The sequence below is a fragment of the Mytilus edulis genome, chromosome 1, assembly GCF_963676685.1.
Source record: "Mytilus edulis chromosome 1, xbMytEdul2.2, whole genome shotgun sequence".
Lineage (NCBI taxonomy): Eukaryota > Metazoa > Mollusca > Bivalvia > Mytilida > Mytilidae > Mytilus > Mytilus edulis.
In genome coordinates, this window is record NC_092344.1 from 46,502,348 (window position 1) to 46,521,283 (window position 18,936).

Here is an 18,936-nt window from a genome sequence, read left to right on the forward strand (position 1 = left end):
GAGCTATATAACCAATCCTTTCCAAAGAATCATCAGAACTTGTTTCAACTCTTATAGTGCTAACAACTACTACATATTCTTTATTAATCATGAAAGCTAAAGTACAAATGAGAAACCTCAACAAGAGGACCAAATTGGTTGAGAGCGAACGTCGATTCAAGAGAGCCTGTGAACAGATTGTCCAATTGAACTACTCTTTAGACGCACTTCAAAAGAGGTACAACAGAGCCAAGACTGACAACAACAAGTCTTTCAGATACTCGCTACGTCTACGCATAGCAGTTGTTGATGGAATGCGCAACATGTACTACGACTACGCTCACCAGAAAGCAGAATCCGTAGCCGAACTGAGACAAGAACTGTTTGGTGAAGTTGTCGACATTATTTCAGAAGATTCTTCAGCAGACATTGAGATGTATGACTAGAGGAAAAGCACCAGACTTCTTCAAAAAACGGTTCTTTTCAGAGCCACACACATTTTTCAAAAAGAATCTGAATTTGTTGTCATTAGTTTAGTTTATCTATAGTTCTGTTTCCATATATTATAACTGCAGCCCTTTTCCTTCCCGACTGAAAAAAAAAACAACAAAAAAAACAACAAAAATACCAAAAAAAAAAAGAGGCTTAAATCCATAACTTTTCTATAAAAAAATGAATGCGTACACCTTATCTTGAAGTGCAACAGGCTATTTTATAAGAAATTGCGTACACCTTATTTTTGTAGCAGGCTTCAAATTTCGAACGTGTTTTTTGGGGGTTAATTTTCAAGTTTGAAAAATAAATAAATCAATGAACTTGGCATAAAATAATGATGAAAGTAATGTTTCGAACAAAATCCCCTCTCTCAGAAAAGACTTAACTATTTTCGATATCTAACAAATTAACGCAATAAAATCCTTCATAAATTTACAATGAAGGAAAGAAGGGGGAAAAAAACAAAGTAGAGACGGCAGAAAAGAAGAGAGAAAAAAACGTGTTTCTTTGTGTATCGTTTTTCTTGCAATAATTCATTCCGTTTATTTTTCATTAATTTTTCAAATGAAATAATTTTTTAGTTGAAATAAAAATAATTGCAATACACGAACTATATTTATTAAATTATAAGATGATTTAATCAACTTCATGATTGGATTACAATAAATCATGATTAATAGACAAAGATGTTTGACAATACACACAAGCCCACGACACGAGACTGTTTTGACAATGGACTCGTGCCTAAACTAGAAACTCAAATTAATTACTCTATGATGTCATTACCCTGACGTTTCTCAATTTCAGGTGTCACTAGAAGAGCTATATAACCAATCCTTTCCAAAGAATCATCAGAACTTGTTTCAACTCTTATAGTGCTAACAACTACTACATATTCTTTATTAATCATGAAAGCTAAAGTACAAATGAGAAACCTCAACAAGAGGACCAAATTGGTTGAGAGCGAACGTCGATTCAAGAGAGCCTGTGAACAGATTGTCCAATTGAACTACTCTTTAGACGCACTTCAAAAGAGGTACAACAGAGCCAAGACTGACAACAACAAGTCTTTCAGATACTCGCTACGTCTACGCATAGCAGTTGTTGATGGAATGCGCAACATGTACTACGACTACGCTCACCAGAAAGCAGAATCCGTAGCCGAACTGAGACAAGAACTGTTTGGTGAAGTTGTCGACATTATTTCAGAAGATTCTTCAGCAGACATTGAGATGTATGACTAGAGGAAAAGCACCAGACTTCTTCAAAAAACGGTTCTTTTCAGAGCCACACACATTTTTCAAAAAGAATCTGAATTTGTTGTCATTAGTTTAGTTTATCTATAGTTCTGTTTCCATATATTATAACTGCAGCCCTTTTCCTTCCCGACTGAAAAAAAAAACAACAAAAAAAACAACAAAAATACCAAAAAAAAAAAGAGGCTTAAATCCATAACTTTTCTATAAAAAAATGAATGCGTACACCTTATCTTGAAGTGCAACAGGCTATTTTATAAGAAATTGCGTACACCTTATTTTTGTAGCAGGCTTCAAATTTCGAACGTGTTTTTTGGGGGTTAATTTTCAAGTTTGAAAAATAAATAAATCAATGAACTTGGCATAAAATAATGATGAAAGTAATGTTTCGAACAAAATCCCCTCTCTCAGAAAAGACTTAACTATTTTCGATATCTAACAAATTAACGCAATAAAATCCTTCATAAATTTACAATGAAGGAAAGAAGGGGGAAAAAAACAAAGTAGAGACGGCAGAAAAGAAGAGAGAAAAAAACGTGTTTCTTTGTGTATCGTTTTTCTTGCAATAATTCATTCCGTTTATTTTTCATTAATTTTTCAAATGAAATAATTTTTTAGTTGAAATAAAAATAATTGCAATACACGAACTATATTTATTAAATTATAAGATGATTTAATCAACTTCATGATTGGATTACAATAAATCATGATTAATAGACAAAGATGTTTGACAATACACACAAGCCCACGACACGAGACTGTTTTGACAATGGACTCGTGCCTAAACTAGAAACTCAAATTAATTACTCTATGATGTCATTACCCTGACGTTTCTCAATTTCAGGTGTCACTAGAAGAGCTATATAACCAATCCTTTCCAAAGAATCATCAGAACTTGTTTCAACTCTTATAGTGCTAACAACTACTACATATTCTTTATTAATCATGAAAGCTAAAGTACAAATGAGAAACCTCAACAAGAGGACCAAATTGGTTGAGAGCGAACGTCGATTCAAGAGAGCCTGTGAACAGATTGTCCAATTGAACTACTCTTTAGACGCACTTCAAAAGAGGTACAACAGAGCCAAGACTGACAACAACAAGTCTTTCAGATACTCGCTACGTCTACGCATAGCAGTTGTTGATGGAATGCGCAACATGTACTACGACTACGCTCACCAGAAAGCAGAATCCGTAGCCGAACTGAGACAAGAACTGTTTGGTGAAGTTGTCGACATTATTTCAGAAGATTCTTCAGCAGACATTGAGATGTATGACTAGAGGAAAAGCACCAGACTTCTTCAAAAAACGGTTCTTTTCAGAGCCACACACATTTTTCAAAAAGAATCTGAATTTGTTGTCATTAGTTTAGTTTATCTATAGTTCTGTTTCCATATATTATAACTGCAGCCCTTTTCCTTCCCGACTGAAAAAAAAAACAACAAAAAAAACAACAAAAATACCAAAAAAAAAAAGAGGCTTAAATCCATAACTTTTCTATAAAAAAATGAATGCGTACACCTTATCTTGAAGTGCAACAGGCTATTTTATAAGAAATTGCGTACACCTTATTTTTGTAGCAGGCTTCAAATTTCGAACGTGTTTTTTGGGGGTTAATTTTCAAGTTTGAAAAATAAATAAATCAATGAACTTGGCATAAAATAATGATGAAAGTAATGTTTCGAACAAAATCCCCTCTCTCAGAAAAGACTTAACTATTTTCGATATCTAACAAATTAACGCAATAAAATCCTTCATAAATTTACAATGAAGGAAAGAAGGGGGAAAAAAACAAAGTAGAGACGGCAGAAAAGAAGAGAGAAAAAAACGTGTTTCTTTGTGTATCGTTTTTCTTGCAATAATTCATTCCGTTTATTTTTCATTAATTTTTCAAATGAAATAATTTTTTAGTTGAAATAAAAATAATTGCAATACACGAACTATATTTATTAAATTATAAGATGATTTAATCAACTTCATGATTGGATTACAATAAATCATGATTAATAGACAAAGATGTTTGACAATACACACAAGCCCACGACACGAGACTGTTTTGACAATGGACTCGTGCCTAAACTAGAAACTCAAATTAATTACTCTATGATGTCATTACCCTGACGTTTCTCAATTTCAGGTGTCACTAGAAGAGCTATATAACCAATCCTTTCCAAAGAATCATCAGAACTTGTTTCAACTCTTATAGTGCTAACAACTACTACATATTCTTTATTAATCATGAAAGCTAAAGTACAAATGAGAAACCTCAACAAGAGGACCAAATTGGTTGAGAGCGAACGTCGATTCAAGAGAGCCTGTGAACAGATTGTCCAATTGAACTACTCTTTAGACGCACTTCAAAAGAGGTACAACAGAGCCAAGACTGACAACAACAAGTCTTTCAGATACTCGCTACGTCTACGCATAGCAGTTGTTGATGGAATGCGCAACATGTACTACGACTACGCTCACCAGAAAGCAGAATCCGTAGCCGAACTGAGACAAGAACTGTTTGGTGAAGTTGTCGACATTATTTCAGAAGATTCTTCAGCAGACATTGAGATGTATGACTAGAGGAAAAGCACCAGACTTCTTCAAAAAACGGTTCTTTTCAGAGCCACACACATTTTTCAAAAAGAATCTGAATTTGTTGTCATTAGTTTAGTTTATCTATAGTTCTGTTTCCATATATTATAACTGCAGCCCTTTTCCTTCCCGACTGAAAAAAAAAACAACAAAAAAAACAACAAAAATACCAAAAAAAAAAAGAGGCTTAAATCCATAACTTTTCTATAAAAAAATGAATGCGTACACCTTATCTTGAAGTGCAACAGGCTATTTTATAAGAAATTGCGTACACCTTATTTTTGTAGCAGGCTTCAAATTTCGAACGTGTTTTTTGGGGGTTAATTTTCAAGTTTGAAAAATAAATAAATCAATGAACTTGGCATAAAATAATGATGAAAGTAATGTTTCGAACAAAATCCCCTCTCTCAGAAAAGACTTAACTATTTTCGATATCTAACAAATTAACGCAATAAAATCCTTCATAAATTTACAATGAAGGAAAGAAGGGGGAAAAAAACAAAGTAGAGACGGCAGAAAAGAAGAGAGAAAAAAACGTGTTTCTTTGTGTATCGTTTTTCTTGCAATAATTCATTCCGTTTATTTTTCATTAATTTTTCAAATGAAATAATTTTTTAGTTGAAATAAAAATAATTGCAATACACGAACTATATTTATTAAATTATAAGATGATTTAATCAACTTCATGATTGGATTACAATAAATCATGATTAATAGACAAAGATGTTTGACAATACACACAAGCCCACGACACGAGACTGTTTTGACAATGGACTCGTGCCTAAACTAGAAACTCAAATTAATTACTCTATGATGTCATTACCCTGACGTTTCTCAATTTCAGGTGTCACTAGAAGAGCTATATAACCAATCCTTTCCAAAGAATCATCAGAACTTGTTTCAACTCTTATAGTGCTAACAACTACTACATATTCTTTATTAATCATGAAAGCTAAAGTACAAATGAGAAACCTCAACAAGAGGACCAAATTGGTTGAGAGCGAACGTCGATTCAAGAGAGCCTGTGAACAGATTGTCCAATTGAACTACTCTTTAGACGCACTTCAAAAGAGGTACAACAGAGCCAAGACTGACAACAACAAGTCTTTCAGATACTCGCTACGTCTACGCATAGCAGTTGTTGATGGAATGCGCAACATGTACTACGACTACGCTCACCAGAAAGCAGAATCCGTAGCCGAACTGAGACAAGAACTGTTTGGTGAAGTTGTCGACATTATTTCAGAAGATTCTTCAGCAGACATTGAGATGTATGACTAGAGGAAAAGCACCAGACTTCTTCAAAAAACGGTTCTTTTCAGAGCCACACACATTTTTCAAAAAGAATCTGAATTTGTTGTCATTAGTTTAGTTTAACACATGGCAAGAGTTAAATCTCTTTGTTCTTACTGTGTTATAATCTGTATAATGCACAGCAAAGGTGTGCATTAACTACCTCAGATATACTGCACAGTTCAAATCTATTTTTATCTTAAGAGGCGGTTCCTGGATTTTAAGAGGGGCGTTATTCTATCAAATTAAAACAAATATCACCGAGTGTAGCGAGACTAAAGACAAAATTGACGATTTTAAGCTAAAACACGATACTTTGTCCAATCCAAGGGCTAAAGACCTGTTCCCCCCCACCCCCGAATCCGCTATCTGCCTTGAAATTACGACAAAGTTGAACTTTGTACAAACATCGTTAGTTTCAAAATAGGAAAACGAAAGGTTTCTCATTCCTTTTTTTTTTTATCTAAGCTGGGACATAAACTATTTTATTATATTTTGTGTACAACGTAAATCTAAATCAGTGTTTGAAAGTTAGAAAAAACAATTTTTGGTAATTTCTGCCAAAAAAGAAATGTATCTAAGAATATCCGAATAAAAGAAATCTGATTTGGATTAGTTTCAGACTCAATGGAATTATAACGACTTTTTTGATAGCTATTCCTATAAAAGGACTATTTTTGGATCGAATTTAATGAGGATCATATTTAAGTTAGTTTCAAAACGGGGATTAGCTGGTTAGCTGGAGATCAATCAGACTTTATTTAGATGAACGTGTCTTAAAAAGTAATACAGTAGATATAGAGGAAATTGGTTGGGGGGGGGGGGGGGGGGGGGGTAAATGATTTAAAAGAGAAATGTATTTTCTGTTTATTTAACATTTAAAATTTAGGTAATATCACATCTTCCTCGGTTATTTTTTCCTCTAAGCATATCATTGAGGGAAAGAAATTCAAAAGCAATTAATCTAATTTAAACTCAATAACACTTGAAGTTATTTTTCTTTTCATACACCAATTTGAAAGTACACAATTTGTCAAAGTCTTAACCGTCACTAATTAAATAAAAATTGGGAATAAATTTAACGGAAACGAAAAAAATAAATACACCATTAAATCGCAATTTTAGAATGAGTCTAAATATAAAAAAAAATAATAATTTTAAACTTACCAAAGTCGTATTTCCCCTACAAGAAACTTTCCTAGGATCAGTGGATTGCGGAATAACGTCCACATTTCTAAAACGTTCACGTAAATTGATTGCGTCATGTGTTAAAACAGTTATTGGCCAATCAAATCGGTATATGTAATTTAATCTGCACAGCACGAGATGACCCAATAACCCGAACTCCTACGTCGTTCGGGTTATTGGGTCATCTCGTGCTGTGCAGATTAAATGGCATATACCGACTTGCTTGGTCAATAACTATAACTTATCTATAGTTCTGTTTCCATATATTATAACTGCAGCCCTTTTCCTTCCCGACTGAAAAAAAAAACAACAAAAAAAACAACAAAAATACCAAAAAAAAAAAGAGGCTTAAATCCATAACTTTTCTATAAAAAAATGAATGCGTACACCTTATCTTGAAGTGCAACAGGCTATTTTATAAGAAATTGCGTACACCTTATTTTTGTAGCAGGCTTCAAATTTCGAACGTGTTTTTTGGGGGTTAATTTTCAAGTTTGAAAAATAAATAAATCAATGAACTTGGCATAAAATAATGATGAAAGTAATGTTTCGAACAAAATCCCCTCTCTCAGAAAAGACTTAACTATTTTCGATATCTAACAAATTAACGCAATAAAATCCTTCATAAATTTACAATGAAGGAAAGAAGGGGGAAAAAAACAAAGTAGAGACGGCAGAAAAGAAGAGAGAAAAAAACGTGTTTCTTTGTGTATCGTTTTTCTTGCAATAATTCATTCCGTTTATTTTTCATTAATTTTTCAAATGAAATAATTTTTTAGTTGAAATAAAAATAATTGCAATACACGAACTATATTTATTAAATTATAAGATGATTTAATCAACTTCATGATTGGATTACAATAAATCATGATTAATAGACAAAGATGTTTGACAATACACACAAGCCCACGACACGAGACTGTTTTGACAATGGACTCGTGCCTAAACTAGAAACTCAAATTAATTACTCTATGATGTCATTACCCTGACGTTTCTCAATTTCAGGTGTCACTAGAAGAGCTATATAACCAATCCTTTCCAAAGAATCATCAGAACTTGTTTCAACTCTTATAGTGCTAACAACTACTACATATTCTTTATTAATCATGAAAGCTAAAGTACAAATGAGAAACCTCAACAAGAGGACCAAATTGGTTGAGAGCGAACGTCGATTCAAGAGAGCCTGTGAACAGATTGTCCAATTGAACTACTCTTTAGACGCACTTCAAAAGAGGTACAACAGAGCCAAGACTGACAACAACAAGTCTTTCAGATACTCGCTACGTCTACGCATAGCAGTTGTTGATGGAATGCGCAACATGTACTACGACTACGCTCACCAGAAAGCAGAATCCGTAGCCGAACTGAGACAAGAACTGTTTGGTGAAGTTGTCGACATTATTTCAGAAGATTCTTCAGCAGACATTGAGATGTATGACTAGAGGAAAAGCACCAGACTTCTTCAAAAAACGGTTCTTTTCAGAGCCACACACATTTTTCAAAAAGAATCTGAATTTGTTGTCATTAGTTTAGTTTATCTATAGTTCTGTTTCCATATATTATAACTGCAGCCCTTTTCCTTCCCGACTGAAAAAAAAAACAACAAAAAAACCAACAAAAATACCAAAAAAAAAAAGAGGCTTAAATCCATAACTTTTCTATAAAAAAATGAATGCGTACACCTTATCTTGAAGTGCAACAGGCTATTTTATAAGAAATTGCGTACACCTTATTTTTGTAGCAGGCTTCAAATTTCGAACGTGTTTTTTGGGGGTTAATTTTCAAGTTTGAAAAATAAATAAATCAATGAACTTGGCATAAAATAATGATGAAAGTAATGTTTCGAACAAAATCCCCTCTCTCAGAAAAGACTTAACTATTTTCGATATCTAACAAATTAACGCAATAAAATCCTTCATAAATTTACAATGAAGGAAAGAAGGGGGAAAAAAACAAAGTAGAGACGGCAGAAAAGAAGAGAGAAAAAAACGTGTTTCTTTGTGTATCGTTTTTCTTGCAATAATTCATTCCGTTTATTTTTCATTAATTTTTCAAATGAAATAATTTTTTAGTTGAAATAAAAATAATTGCAATACACGAACTATATTTATTAAATTATAAGATGATTTAATCAACTTCATGATTGGATTACAATAAATCATGATTAATAGACAAAGATGTTTGACAATACACACAAGCCCACGACACGAGACTGTTTTGACAATGGACTCGTGCCTAAACTAGAAACTCAAATTAATTACTCTATGATGTCATTACCCTGACGTTTCTCAATTTCAGGTGTCACTAGAAGAGCTATATAACCAATCCTTTCCAAAGAATCATCAGAACTTGTTTCAACTCTTATAGTGCTAACAACTACTACATATTCTTTATTAATCATGAAAGCTAAAGTACAAATGAGAAACCTCAACAAGAGGACCAAATTGGTTGAGAGCGAACGTCGATTCAAGAGAGCCTGTGAACAGATTGTCCAATTGAACTACTCTTTAGACGCACTTCAAAAGAGGTACAACAGAGCCAAGACTGACAACAACAAGTCTTTCAGATACTCGCTACGTCTACGCATAGCAGTTGTTGATGGAATGCGCAACATGTACTACGACTACGCTCACCAGAAAGCAGAATCCGTAGCCGAACTGAGACAAGAACTGTTTGGTGAAGTTGTCGACATTATTTCAGAAGATTCTTCAGCAGACATTGAGATGTATGACTAGAGGAAAAGCACCAGACTTCTTCAAAAAACGGTTCTTTTCAGAGCCACACACATTTTTCAAAAAGAATCTGAATTTGTTGTCATTAGTTTAGTTTATCTATAGTTCTGTTTCCATATATTATAACTGCAGCCCTTTTCCTTCCCGACTGAAAAAAAAAACAACAAAAAAAACAACAAAAATACCAAAAAAAAAAAGAGGCTTAAATCCATAACTTTTCTATAAAAAAATGAATGCGTACACCTTATCTTGAAGTGCAACAGGCTATTTTATAAGAAATTGCGTACACCTTATTTTTGTAGCAGGCTTCAAATTTCGAACGTGTTTTTTGGGGGTTAATTTTCAAGTTTGAAAAATAAATAAATCAATGAACTTGGCATAAAATAATGATGAAAGTAATGTTTCGAACAAAATCCCCTCTCTCAGAAAAGACTTAACTATTTTCGATATCTAACAAATTAACGCAATAAAATCCTTCATAAATTTACAATGAAGGAAAGAAGGGGGAAAAAAACAAAGTAGAGACGGCAGAAAAGAAGAGAGAAAAAAACGTGTTTCTTTGTGTATCGTTTTTCTTGCAATAATTCATTCCGTTTATTTTTCATTAATTTTTCAAATGAAATAATTTTTTAGTTGAAATAAAAATAATTGCAATACACGAACTATATTTATTAAATTATAAGATGATTTAATCAACTTCATGATTGGATTACAATAAATCATGATTAATAGACAAAGATGTTTGACAATACACACAAGCCCACGACACGAGACTGTTTTGACAATGGACTCGTGCCTAAACTAGAAACTCAAATTAATTACTCTATGATGTCATTACCCTGACGTTTCTCAATTTCAGGTGTCACTAGAAGAGCTATATAACCAATCCTTTCCAAAGAATCATCAGAACTTGTTTCAACTCTTATAGTGCTAACAACTACTACATATTCTTTATTAATCATGAAAGCTAAAGTACAAATGAGAAACCTCAACAAGAGGACCAAATTGGTTGAGAGCGAACGTCGATTCAAGAGAGCCTGTGAACAGATTGTCCAATTGAACTACTCTTTAGACGCACTTCAAAAGAGGTACAACAGAGCCAAGACTGACAACAACAAGTCTTTCAGATACTCGCTACGTCTACGCATAGCAGTTGTTGATGGAATGCGCAACATGTACTACGACTACGCTCACCAGAAAGCAGAATCCGTAGCCGAACTGAGACAAGAACTGTTTGGTGAAGTTGTCGACATTATTTCAGAAGATTCTTCAGCAGACATTGAGATGTATGACTAGAGGAAAAGCACCAGACTTCTTCAAAAAACGGTTCTTTTCAGAGCCACACACATTTTTCAAAAAGAATCTGAATTTGTTGTCATTAGTTTAGTTTATCTATAGTTCTGTTTCCATATATTATAACTGCAGCCCTTTTCCTTCCCGACTGAAAAAAAAAACAACAAAAAAAACAACAAAAATACCAAAAAAAAAAAGAGGCTTAAATCCATAACTTTTCTATAAAAAAATGAATGCGTACACCTTATCTTGAAGTGCAACAGGCTATTTTATAAGAAATTGCGTACACCTTATTTTTGTAGCAGGCTTCAAATTTCGAACGTGTTTTTTGGGGGTTAATTTTCAAGTTTGAAAAATAAATAAATCAATGAACTTGGCATAAAATAATGATGAAAGTAATGTTTCGAACAAAATCCCCTTTTATTAGCTCATAAGACTAGCAGTTATTTGTGGAATGATTGGATGATCTCCCTTTGTTTAAGACGCCATGGACAAGCACCGGGAGATTTTAGAATATAAAGTACCAAATGTTGGCCAAATTGCCGGCAATGCTATTTTTAGCAATTATGTCCTCAAATGGCTCTTTGAATAAACTTTTTATGGAAAAACATCTGTTGTCTTATTGGAGGTCGATATCTACTTGTGATTTAATTGAAATTAAATATATATATGATCCCATGGTGATTTGTTTTTTTACGATACCTTACGATTTCGCAAAAAATTTTCCTTAATTTGGAACAGCATAAAAAAACATTTCTGGCCCTGATCATATACATTTGAGGTCAATTTTGAGCTTGCATGAAACTTTCTTCAAAATGCTTTTCAGAAGAAAAATATATAAATGATGTAACAACCAATCACAGAAAGCCATCTATTTTTATCTCTATGTCATGTTCCCTTCACAAATGGCTGCGCCCATGTAATTTTATTTATGACATTGTTACCATAAATGGGATACGATTTTTTTCATAAGTTTAAGCTTTTCAAAAAGATTACTTTAACATTAGCGAATATGTAGTTTATAGGAATTGATATTTTATAACGCAGGCACTATATAGTAGCCAATAAATATAGTATTACTCTTTTAGCTTTACATTAAAAAAAAAGTTGTACACCTAGATACATGACAGCGATGATAATACTTAAACCATCAGAATACAGGGCCGTAACTAGGGTTCGAATTCAGGGGAGGCAGGGATTTGGGGGCCGCCGATTGAGGCCCCCTAGATCCGCCGATTTTTTTTTCTCTCTCAGTTAAAATGGCTAAAAATTACCCGTTTTCCTTCGATTTCCTTACTTTAAGAAACATCAGTATTGCTGGATCCTTGAAGCAATTTTATGCAAACAATTATTATCTGTATTTAAAGATATTTTTGTAAGAAATCAAACTGGTAAGTTAAAAAAACATATAAAGCAAGATCATAGAACGCAAGATATTTTTTTTTTATCGAGAACCTTGAATTTCAATATTGTTGAAAGCTGGACAGACATGTATAAACTACAACCAGGGACTTTCTATACTAGTATATACTTAGTATAGAAAGTCCCTGCTACAACGAATGGGAGTGTTAACTAAGTAACTAAGGCATTGACCATAATGTTCTAGTATGATCGGGAGATGTTAAAAAAATTATCCAACAGCTGATTCAGCCGGTAACGAATTTCCGATATCATTAAAGAATCACAATACAAAGTGAATTTCCTCTGCTTAATTGAGCCCCTAAATAAATGTGAATAGTAAGGTTTTATTCAAAATTGTCGAAAGCAAAATTTCATATGTGTTCTCGTACGAATACTGAATAACAGACGGACGGCCACACGAAAAAATAAAAATAAAACATACTGAAACGGTTCACAATCAATCAAAAATCCAGACAATGACAGATATAATTATCATGAATCATGATAACACTGTTAAAACTGTAAACTTGTGTTGTTTATGATATAAATTCAAGTTTTTCTTGTACATATTGTCAATATTTCATTTTATTACTTTAAAAAAAAAATGGTGCAGAAAATTCAGGGGAGGCAGTTGCCTCATAGGTAGTTACGGCCCTGGAATAAGAACATATATGCTACGCCAGTGAATTGAATGTGGTTTATCATGTGCAGACCCAATCATCTTGGTTTAGTTTATAACTACGTAGGCATTGACTTTCGATAAAATGAAATATCTATATATAATTTTACCAACACTGCGTTGATATGTAGTCTCAAACACCGCACTGCTCCTGTTGAGTGAACTTTCCGATATAGAAACGACAAGGACACGGACGTGTGCGTATGATAACAATAAAAAAAAATTAGATAATTTAATTACAGAGAAGGTTATCCGTTCAGATATTTTTACTCTATTTTAATTACAATTTTAAGAAAAGGTGGTCTAGATTTTTGTATATGTATTTGCGGTCTTCTCGATGAATTAACACTCAATGTTAGCATCCGTTTAAATTCGCCTAATAACTTGACTTAACTTCAGCATAGCAATCAGTTCAGCGACTCTTGTTTTGGTACTTTTGGCCAAATTGCTCTGATTTAGTCCAACAGAGGTATACAACCAGCAATAAAGACATGAAGAATTGAAAGAAGTCAGAGACATATAATATAATACAAATGTCTCTGATAAAGTTAATTTGGTATTCCCAGATTTATTCGCATATCGGCATATAGTATACCAACATTTTGAACCAATTTTACACAAAGCTCATTATAAAGTTGATTGATTGTTGGTTGCCTGTAAAGGGGAGTAGTATGTATCAATTTAAAGTATATATTTTTAAAATAAGACAAAAAGTCCTTCAATATACTAAAATTCTAGACTAAAGCAAATTGATTATTTACAAATAAAAATCAACAGTAAGATAACGTTATAAAAATTAAAAACGACTTAAATATAATAACATTTTTATATTCTATAATAAATTCCAATTTCTTTGAAAAATGCAACAATATTTGTAAATGGAACATTATTAAATAAATCATACATATTATTGACATTGAAATGCTTCTTACGAATATCAGTATAGTCAATACAATTAATTAAAACATGTTTAATAGTATACTTGCAGTTGCAAGATACACATTGTGGTTCATCTTCATTTTTTAAAAGATACTCGTGTGTTATTCTAGTATGACCAATACGACATCTAGAAATAACACACTGATCTTTTCTGCACATAAAATTATTAAAAGGTTTGCCTAAATTAGCTTTAATTTCATGTTATTTATTATCATCTTTTTTACTCCATTCATTTTTCAAAATATTAAAAACATATTCTCTAATATTAGATTTAAAATCAGTATATGGTATATCACAGTTAGATAAAGGGTCACCCAGGGCATGCTTTGCCTCATTTTAAAGTCTACTGTCCTTGTTTTTTTTCTGTTTTAGTAAAGCAAATGATAATATTAATATGGAAATTTTATTTTAATCTAAATCTATTTTTATTGTACTTATCTATTAAAACAAGTAGATTTATAATTATTATAATTAGGTTTTTGTGAATCTTGCTAAATTACATAAAATTAAAATGATCAGTTTTATTTTTGAAAAAGTTATCCCGTCGCAATTATGAAATCATTGCAATAACCTGTGGTCGATTTTGATGAAAATTTTGAAAAGTTGAAACTGTTTGAGAAGCAAAAACCTTGAATTATGTTATTCGAGGTGTTGACTGAGGGTGTTGACACGTGTAGGTCCTTGTTTTACTTTCGTTTTCTCCTTTGGCCTCAAATTTGCATATTTCCCAGAATTCCCGGGGAGTGACATAGAAACAGGAAGTACTTTGTATGTCAGAAATATTATTGGAAATCACCGTAATCGTTGACTCATTTCTTTTGATAGTGTCTTTGTTCGAGACTTTTCGATAGCAATTTTCATATTGTTATTTATTTAAGATCCAACATAGAAGACTTATAATTCATCGGGTAGAAGAAAATCTGTCAAATATCATCGAAACTGAAGAAAGCCGCTCATGCAAGTCGGATGTTCATGTTGTGAACCCACTTGTTGGTTTGTTCATATATTATTATTTAATCTCGTTTATAGAATGATCTTCATACTGTTTTATTGTACATAGTTGTAACATTTTTTTTCTTTCTGGAATCATGTCATTTTAAAATTATGAAACTTGGCCTGTCAAAAAATTTATTTTGGGTGTTAACTGAGGTAAAGGCCCGAGTGATCGTTCTTCCGCACGTGTAGGCTTCCGTAACCTCCGCCATTTTTGTGGCGCTGAAACTCGTCTGCAACTTCAAAATCATCTTAGTTCCTTTAGATTTCCTTTAAATTTAGATTTAGACAGGTATTTCAGTTACAGCAAAGACCAAATTGTATTAAAAATCTTTGATTTATGCTTGAAATTACTCTGCAGTTGTATTTTCTTTGTGTTTTACCAGATGTCCAGTTGCACGGATTCTGAGGGTCCTCCTGCCAAGAAACAGAGACAAAATAACACAGAAAATAATAGTGAAAATTCCGCTTCAAACTCTGTAAAAGAAGTGAGTATATTTCAAAAGACGAAAAATAGCTTTCCGTTAAATATGCATGGATCAATAATTTCCTGAAAGTGAGCGAGATTTTTTTATATTTTACTTTCAGAGAAGCTTTTAAAATTAGTATAGACTGTCATTTGGAGTCAGTCATGTATTAGTTAAGAAATTGATGAGGACACAAATAGTTTTCTATATAACTTTTTAATTGTGTGAAATATTGCACCAAATCATGCAGGATTGATGATTGTATCAGTTTTGAAAGTGTATCAAAATATGGTGGGCTAAAGTAAAAAAGAAAGGATCCTTCCATATGAGCCCCACAACGATCTTACAGGTATCTTACAGGTAGAGACCACTTTTAAAAAACACTATCATTGTATCAAGTTGATAGTGATCATTAAAAGGGTTGACAGCTAGTTTCTACATAGGATTTTATGCATGTGCACAGAATACTAAAAATTATTATAATGTTTTAAGCTAGTGTACCCTCGTGTCGAATGTACCATGCATACATTTTTGTAATAGCATCATGAGCTCCATACACCAATTTTGAGTTCAGCAACATCAAAAGTTTTACTCTGACTTGCATGAACCTCATTTTTGAAGTTGTTAACTTATTGTCAGTATTTACCATATACATGATATAAAAACAATCTCTTAGTCTGAAACTAAAAATTGGAAGACAGTTCATTCAGTTGCAAACACACTTGATTTTGGTGAATTTTACTTGATTGAATTGATAGCCTACAAACATTTGAAGATGGAGCCTTTGTTTTTCAGTGCATTGCAATTGGCGAATCCAAATTGGGGAAGAGGGGTGTTCCCTTGAATGGAACTCCACTCCCCTTTTACCATTTTTTTTTTTTAAAATATGAACATTTCAAATGTTTCATGATGTTGCAGGAGTTAAAACTCCCTGGCAAAATGTTGGGATCTGTTCCTGCAGTGCAACATGTAGAATATAGAACACTTTTAACTTTGCATGTCCTTTACAGCTCATTGATTAGGCCAAAACAAAGTTACTTGTTTCCTGCCTACTTCAGAAAAAATAGTAGTAGATAGGTACATGTAAAAATTAAATTTTTAGTCCCCTACCGAAGAAGAAGTAGAATGTAATGATTGAATCTTATTTTTGTTGATAGGGATTTACAATGGGATCAAAGCCAGTAAAGGTACTTTTGCCCTTTATATCACTGCAGCACTGTCATGACTGGGTGGCAAAATGGAAAAAAAATAAAACTTTTATCTTTGTTTTCTGTTTTCTTCAAAATCTTATTTTGAACATGCTGAATTTTCATTTTGTACCCATCCAGCTTCTGTATTTAGTGTGCTTCTTTGGTGCTTTTCCTCATGAGAACCGTATTATGAAAACAACAAAGAATCTTAACATTTCCAGCTACTAGTCTGAATCAGAAATTCCAACATTTTCACTAAATAAGTAAACATAATTTCGTTAAATGATCACTAGCCTGAGTCAATTTATACAAGAGTTGGCCATGGTGCTTGGTTAAAGGCACAGACTGTCTGTTGTTATCCTAGAATAAATGGCTAGGACATATGTTGTTACTCATTTCAATAACCTTTTCATCACTTACTAAAAATTGTCTTGATATTTTTCTCTCTGCCTACATCATGTACAGATAATGGTCTGATCTATGTCCTAATTGGAATAAATAGGGATACTAATACAACAGGGGTGTAAACTATTTGTGTAAAGATTTATCAGTCAGAAAATGGATGAACGGGATGATTCATACATTATGTACAGATGCCTTATGCAGTGTTTAAGCTAGGATTTTGAGGGCTTTAGTCACTTTTGCGCGCTATTAAAATCAACCTTATTTCGTGTAAAAGCAATGGACGAATGATGTATATTACTAGCTTCATCTTTTGACTTAGTCAGATTTTTAAGGGATTGAGGCACCAGCAGGATTGGCAGTTATTGTATGATTTGACTGTATTGGCCATTATTATGAAAGATTCTGACATGGAATCCAGAAATTTAGTTCACAATTTCTCTTCAGTTTGTTCCAGGGGGTCATTCCTCAACAAAAGTTGGATTCTATTTTTTTTAAACAAGGAATCACAGCAAAAATTAATTTGCAATGATTATTTCACTGCATAATCATTATCCTTATAAAACGTCTCGGCCAATAATTTAAAATCATTTCTATCAAGTTGGAAATGTATAAAATCCTTTTTGGAACGATTATCATGACTGAAAGGAGGTTGTAAACAAATCAACAATTGATCACGTTTACTACTTTCGGTTTTAAAAATGAAACGAAAACGGGAAGTGACACGTGGATAATAAATTCAAAACAAGTCCGGATTCATCAAAAAATTATCATATTTCGATTTAAATTCCTTTAGTAAGAGATATATATTTGTCTCTCTCGTTTAATTGATTCTAAATGATTTCGTATTTTACGTTTTTAATGTCTATAAATAGTCAAAAGAATACTTTCACGCATGCGTAGAACACAATACAGGAAACACCTGTTTAAAACATTTCTCGTGAACTTTTTGAAAAAGCACATTAAAGTTCTTTATTTTAAATGAAAATTGCCGAAAGTTTTTGATGAAAATTTAAATCAAATATGACGAAAATGCCTTCGAATGACGAATCTACGACAAACTAACTTCAGATTGTGATCGTTTGGGAAATATTGAAATTCAAAAGCGAACTGTCCAGGTTGTTACATTTTTGATTAAAAGACGAAATTATACTCCTGGTTGTTGAAATGCCGACTGACTTTCCTGGGGAAATAATTATGATGGTCATTCAATTATGGGGTTAATTAATAAATTAAGGATAAGTGCCCCATCTGATGGCGATAAGCGGATTAGTTGTAATCACAACTTGTAACACCTGTTAAAAATGTTAATTACCTGGAGGTCATAAACTTGTCAAAAACATGAAGACAGGTAGATTTATAGTTTTTATTGCGATTTTTTTTTTACACTTTCAAAATTAAAGTGACGAAATTGATTTGAAATACTTTCGTCAATGAGAAAACCCTTTCGTAAAATACGAAAGTGACGTGCGCTAGCAAAATCACTGCCTTATGTTACAAAGTTTCCATCTGTCTTATGTCAGTTTTCCGTGACCTCATTTTCAGGGTTCAACAACTGCTTATAAAACTATAGATTTTTGTTGAATTTCTAACTTTTAATGAGTAATAAGAAGAAAGTTACATGACCATACAGTCTTTGATGATTGAAATGTGCGGCTTCATCAGACTTTACAGGTGTATGTCATGTCAAGAGTTGAGTCAACTTGTAACAATTAATGAAATGTAAATTAATTCAGTGGAGACAATTGGTTTCATTCACACAGACAGAAGTAACCACTTCCGATATATCAAATAATCTTTTAGTTTTAATAATTTTGCCATCCCTTTGTGTCATTTAGTTTTGAGTTTGAAATCTTGCACAAATTGTCCATTTTCTTATTTGTTGTTTGATTGCACTGAATGTTGTTTTGTTGTTGCTGGAATTGCATCATATTATATGTGCTGAGATTATGATACAATGTAGTAGATTGTTAAAGTAAAAAAAAATCTGTTCAAAATAATGGTGGTTAGGTACAAGTGTAATTTTCATGTGTAGACAAAATG

The 18,936-nt window shown here is 32.6% G+C and overlaps 1 protein-coding gene across 16 annotated transcripts in view; it reads left to right on the forward strand.

Annotated features, from left to right (window-relative positions):
- Nucleotides 1–14,570: 14,570 nt before the first annotated feature.
- The window catches only part of LOC139513117 (ubiquitin-like modifier-activating enzyme 1), a 34,301-nt gene continuing 29,935 nt past the window's right edge, over nt 14,571–18,936 (forward strand). For 4 of the 16 annotated variants that reach the window (XM_071301332.1, XM_071301310.1, XM_071301357.1 and 1 more), the window contains exons 1-3: nt 14,571–14,834; nt 15,221–15,322; nt 16,459–16,488. In XM_071301332.1, the coding sequence (XP_071157433.1) occupies nt 15,221–15,322; nt 16,459–16,488 (132 nt within the window). In that variant the 5' untranslated portion in view covers nt 14,571–14,834. Of the gene's footprint in view, nt 14,835–15,001; nt 15,127–15,220; nt 15,323–16,458; nt 16,489–18,936 lie in introns of those variants that run through there. The other 12 variants (XM_071301396.1, XM_071301366.1, XM_071301446.1 and 9 more) reach the window with 5 other exon arrangements.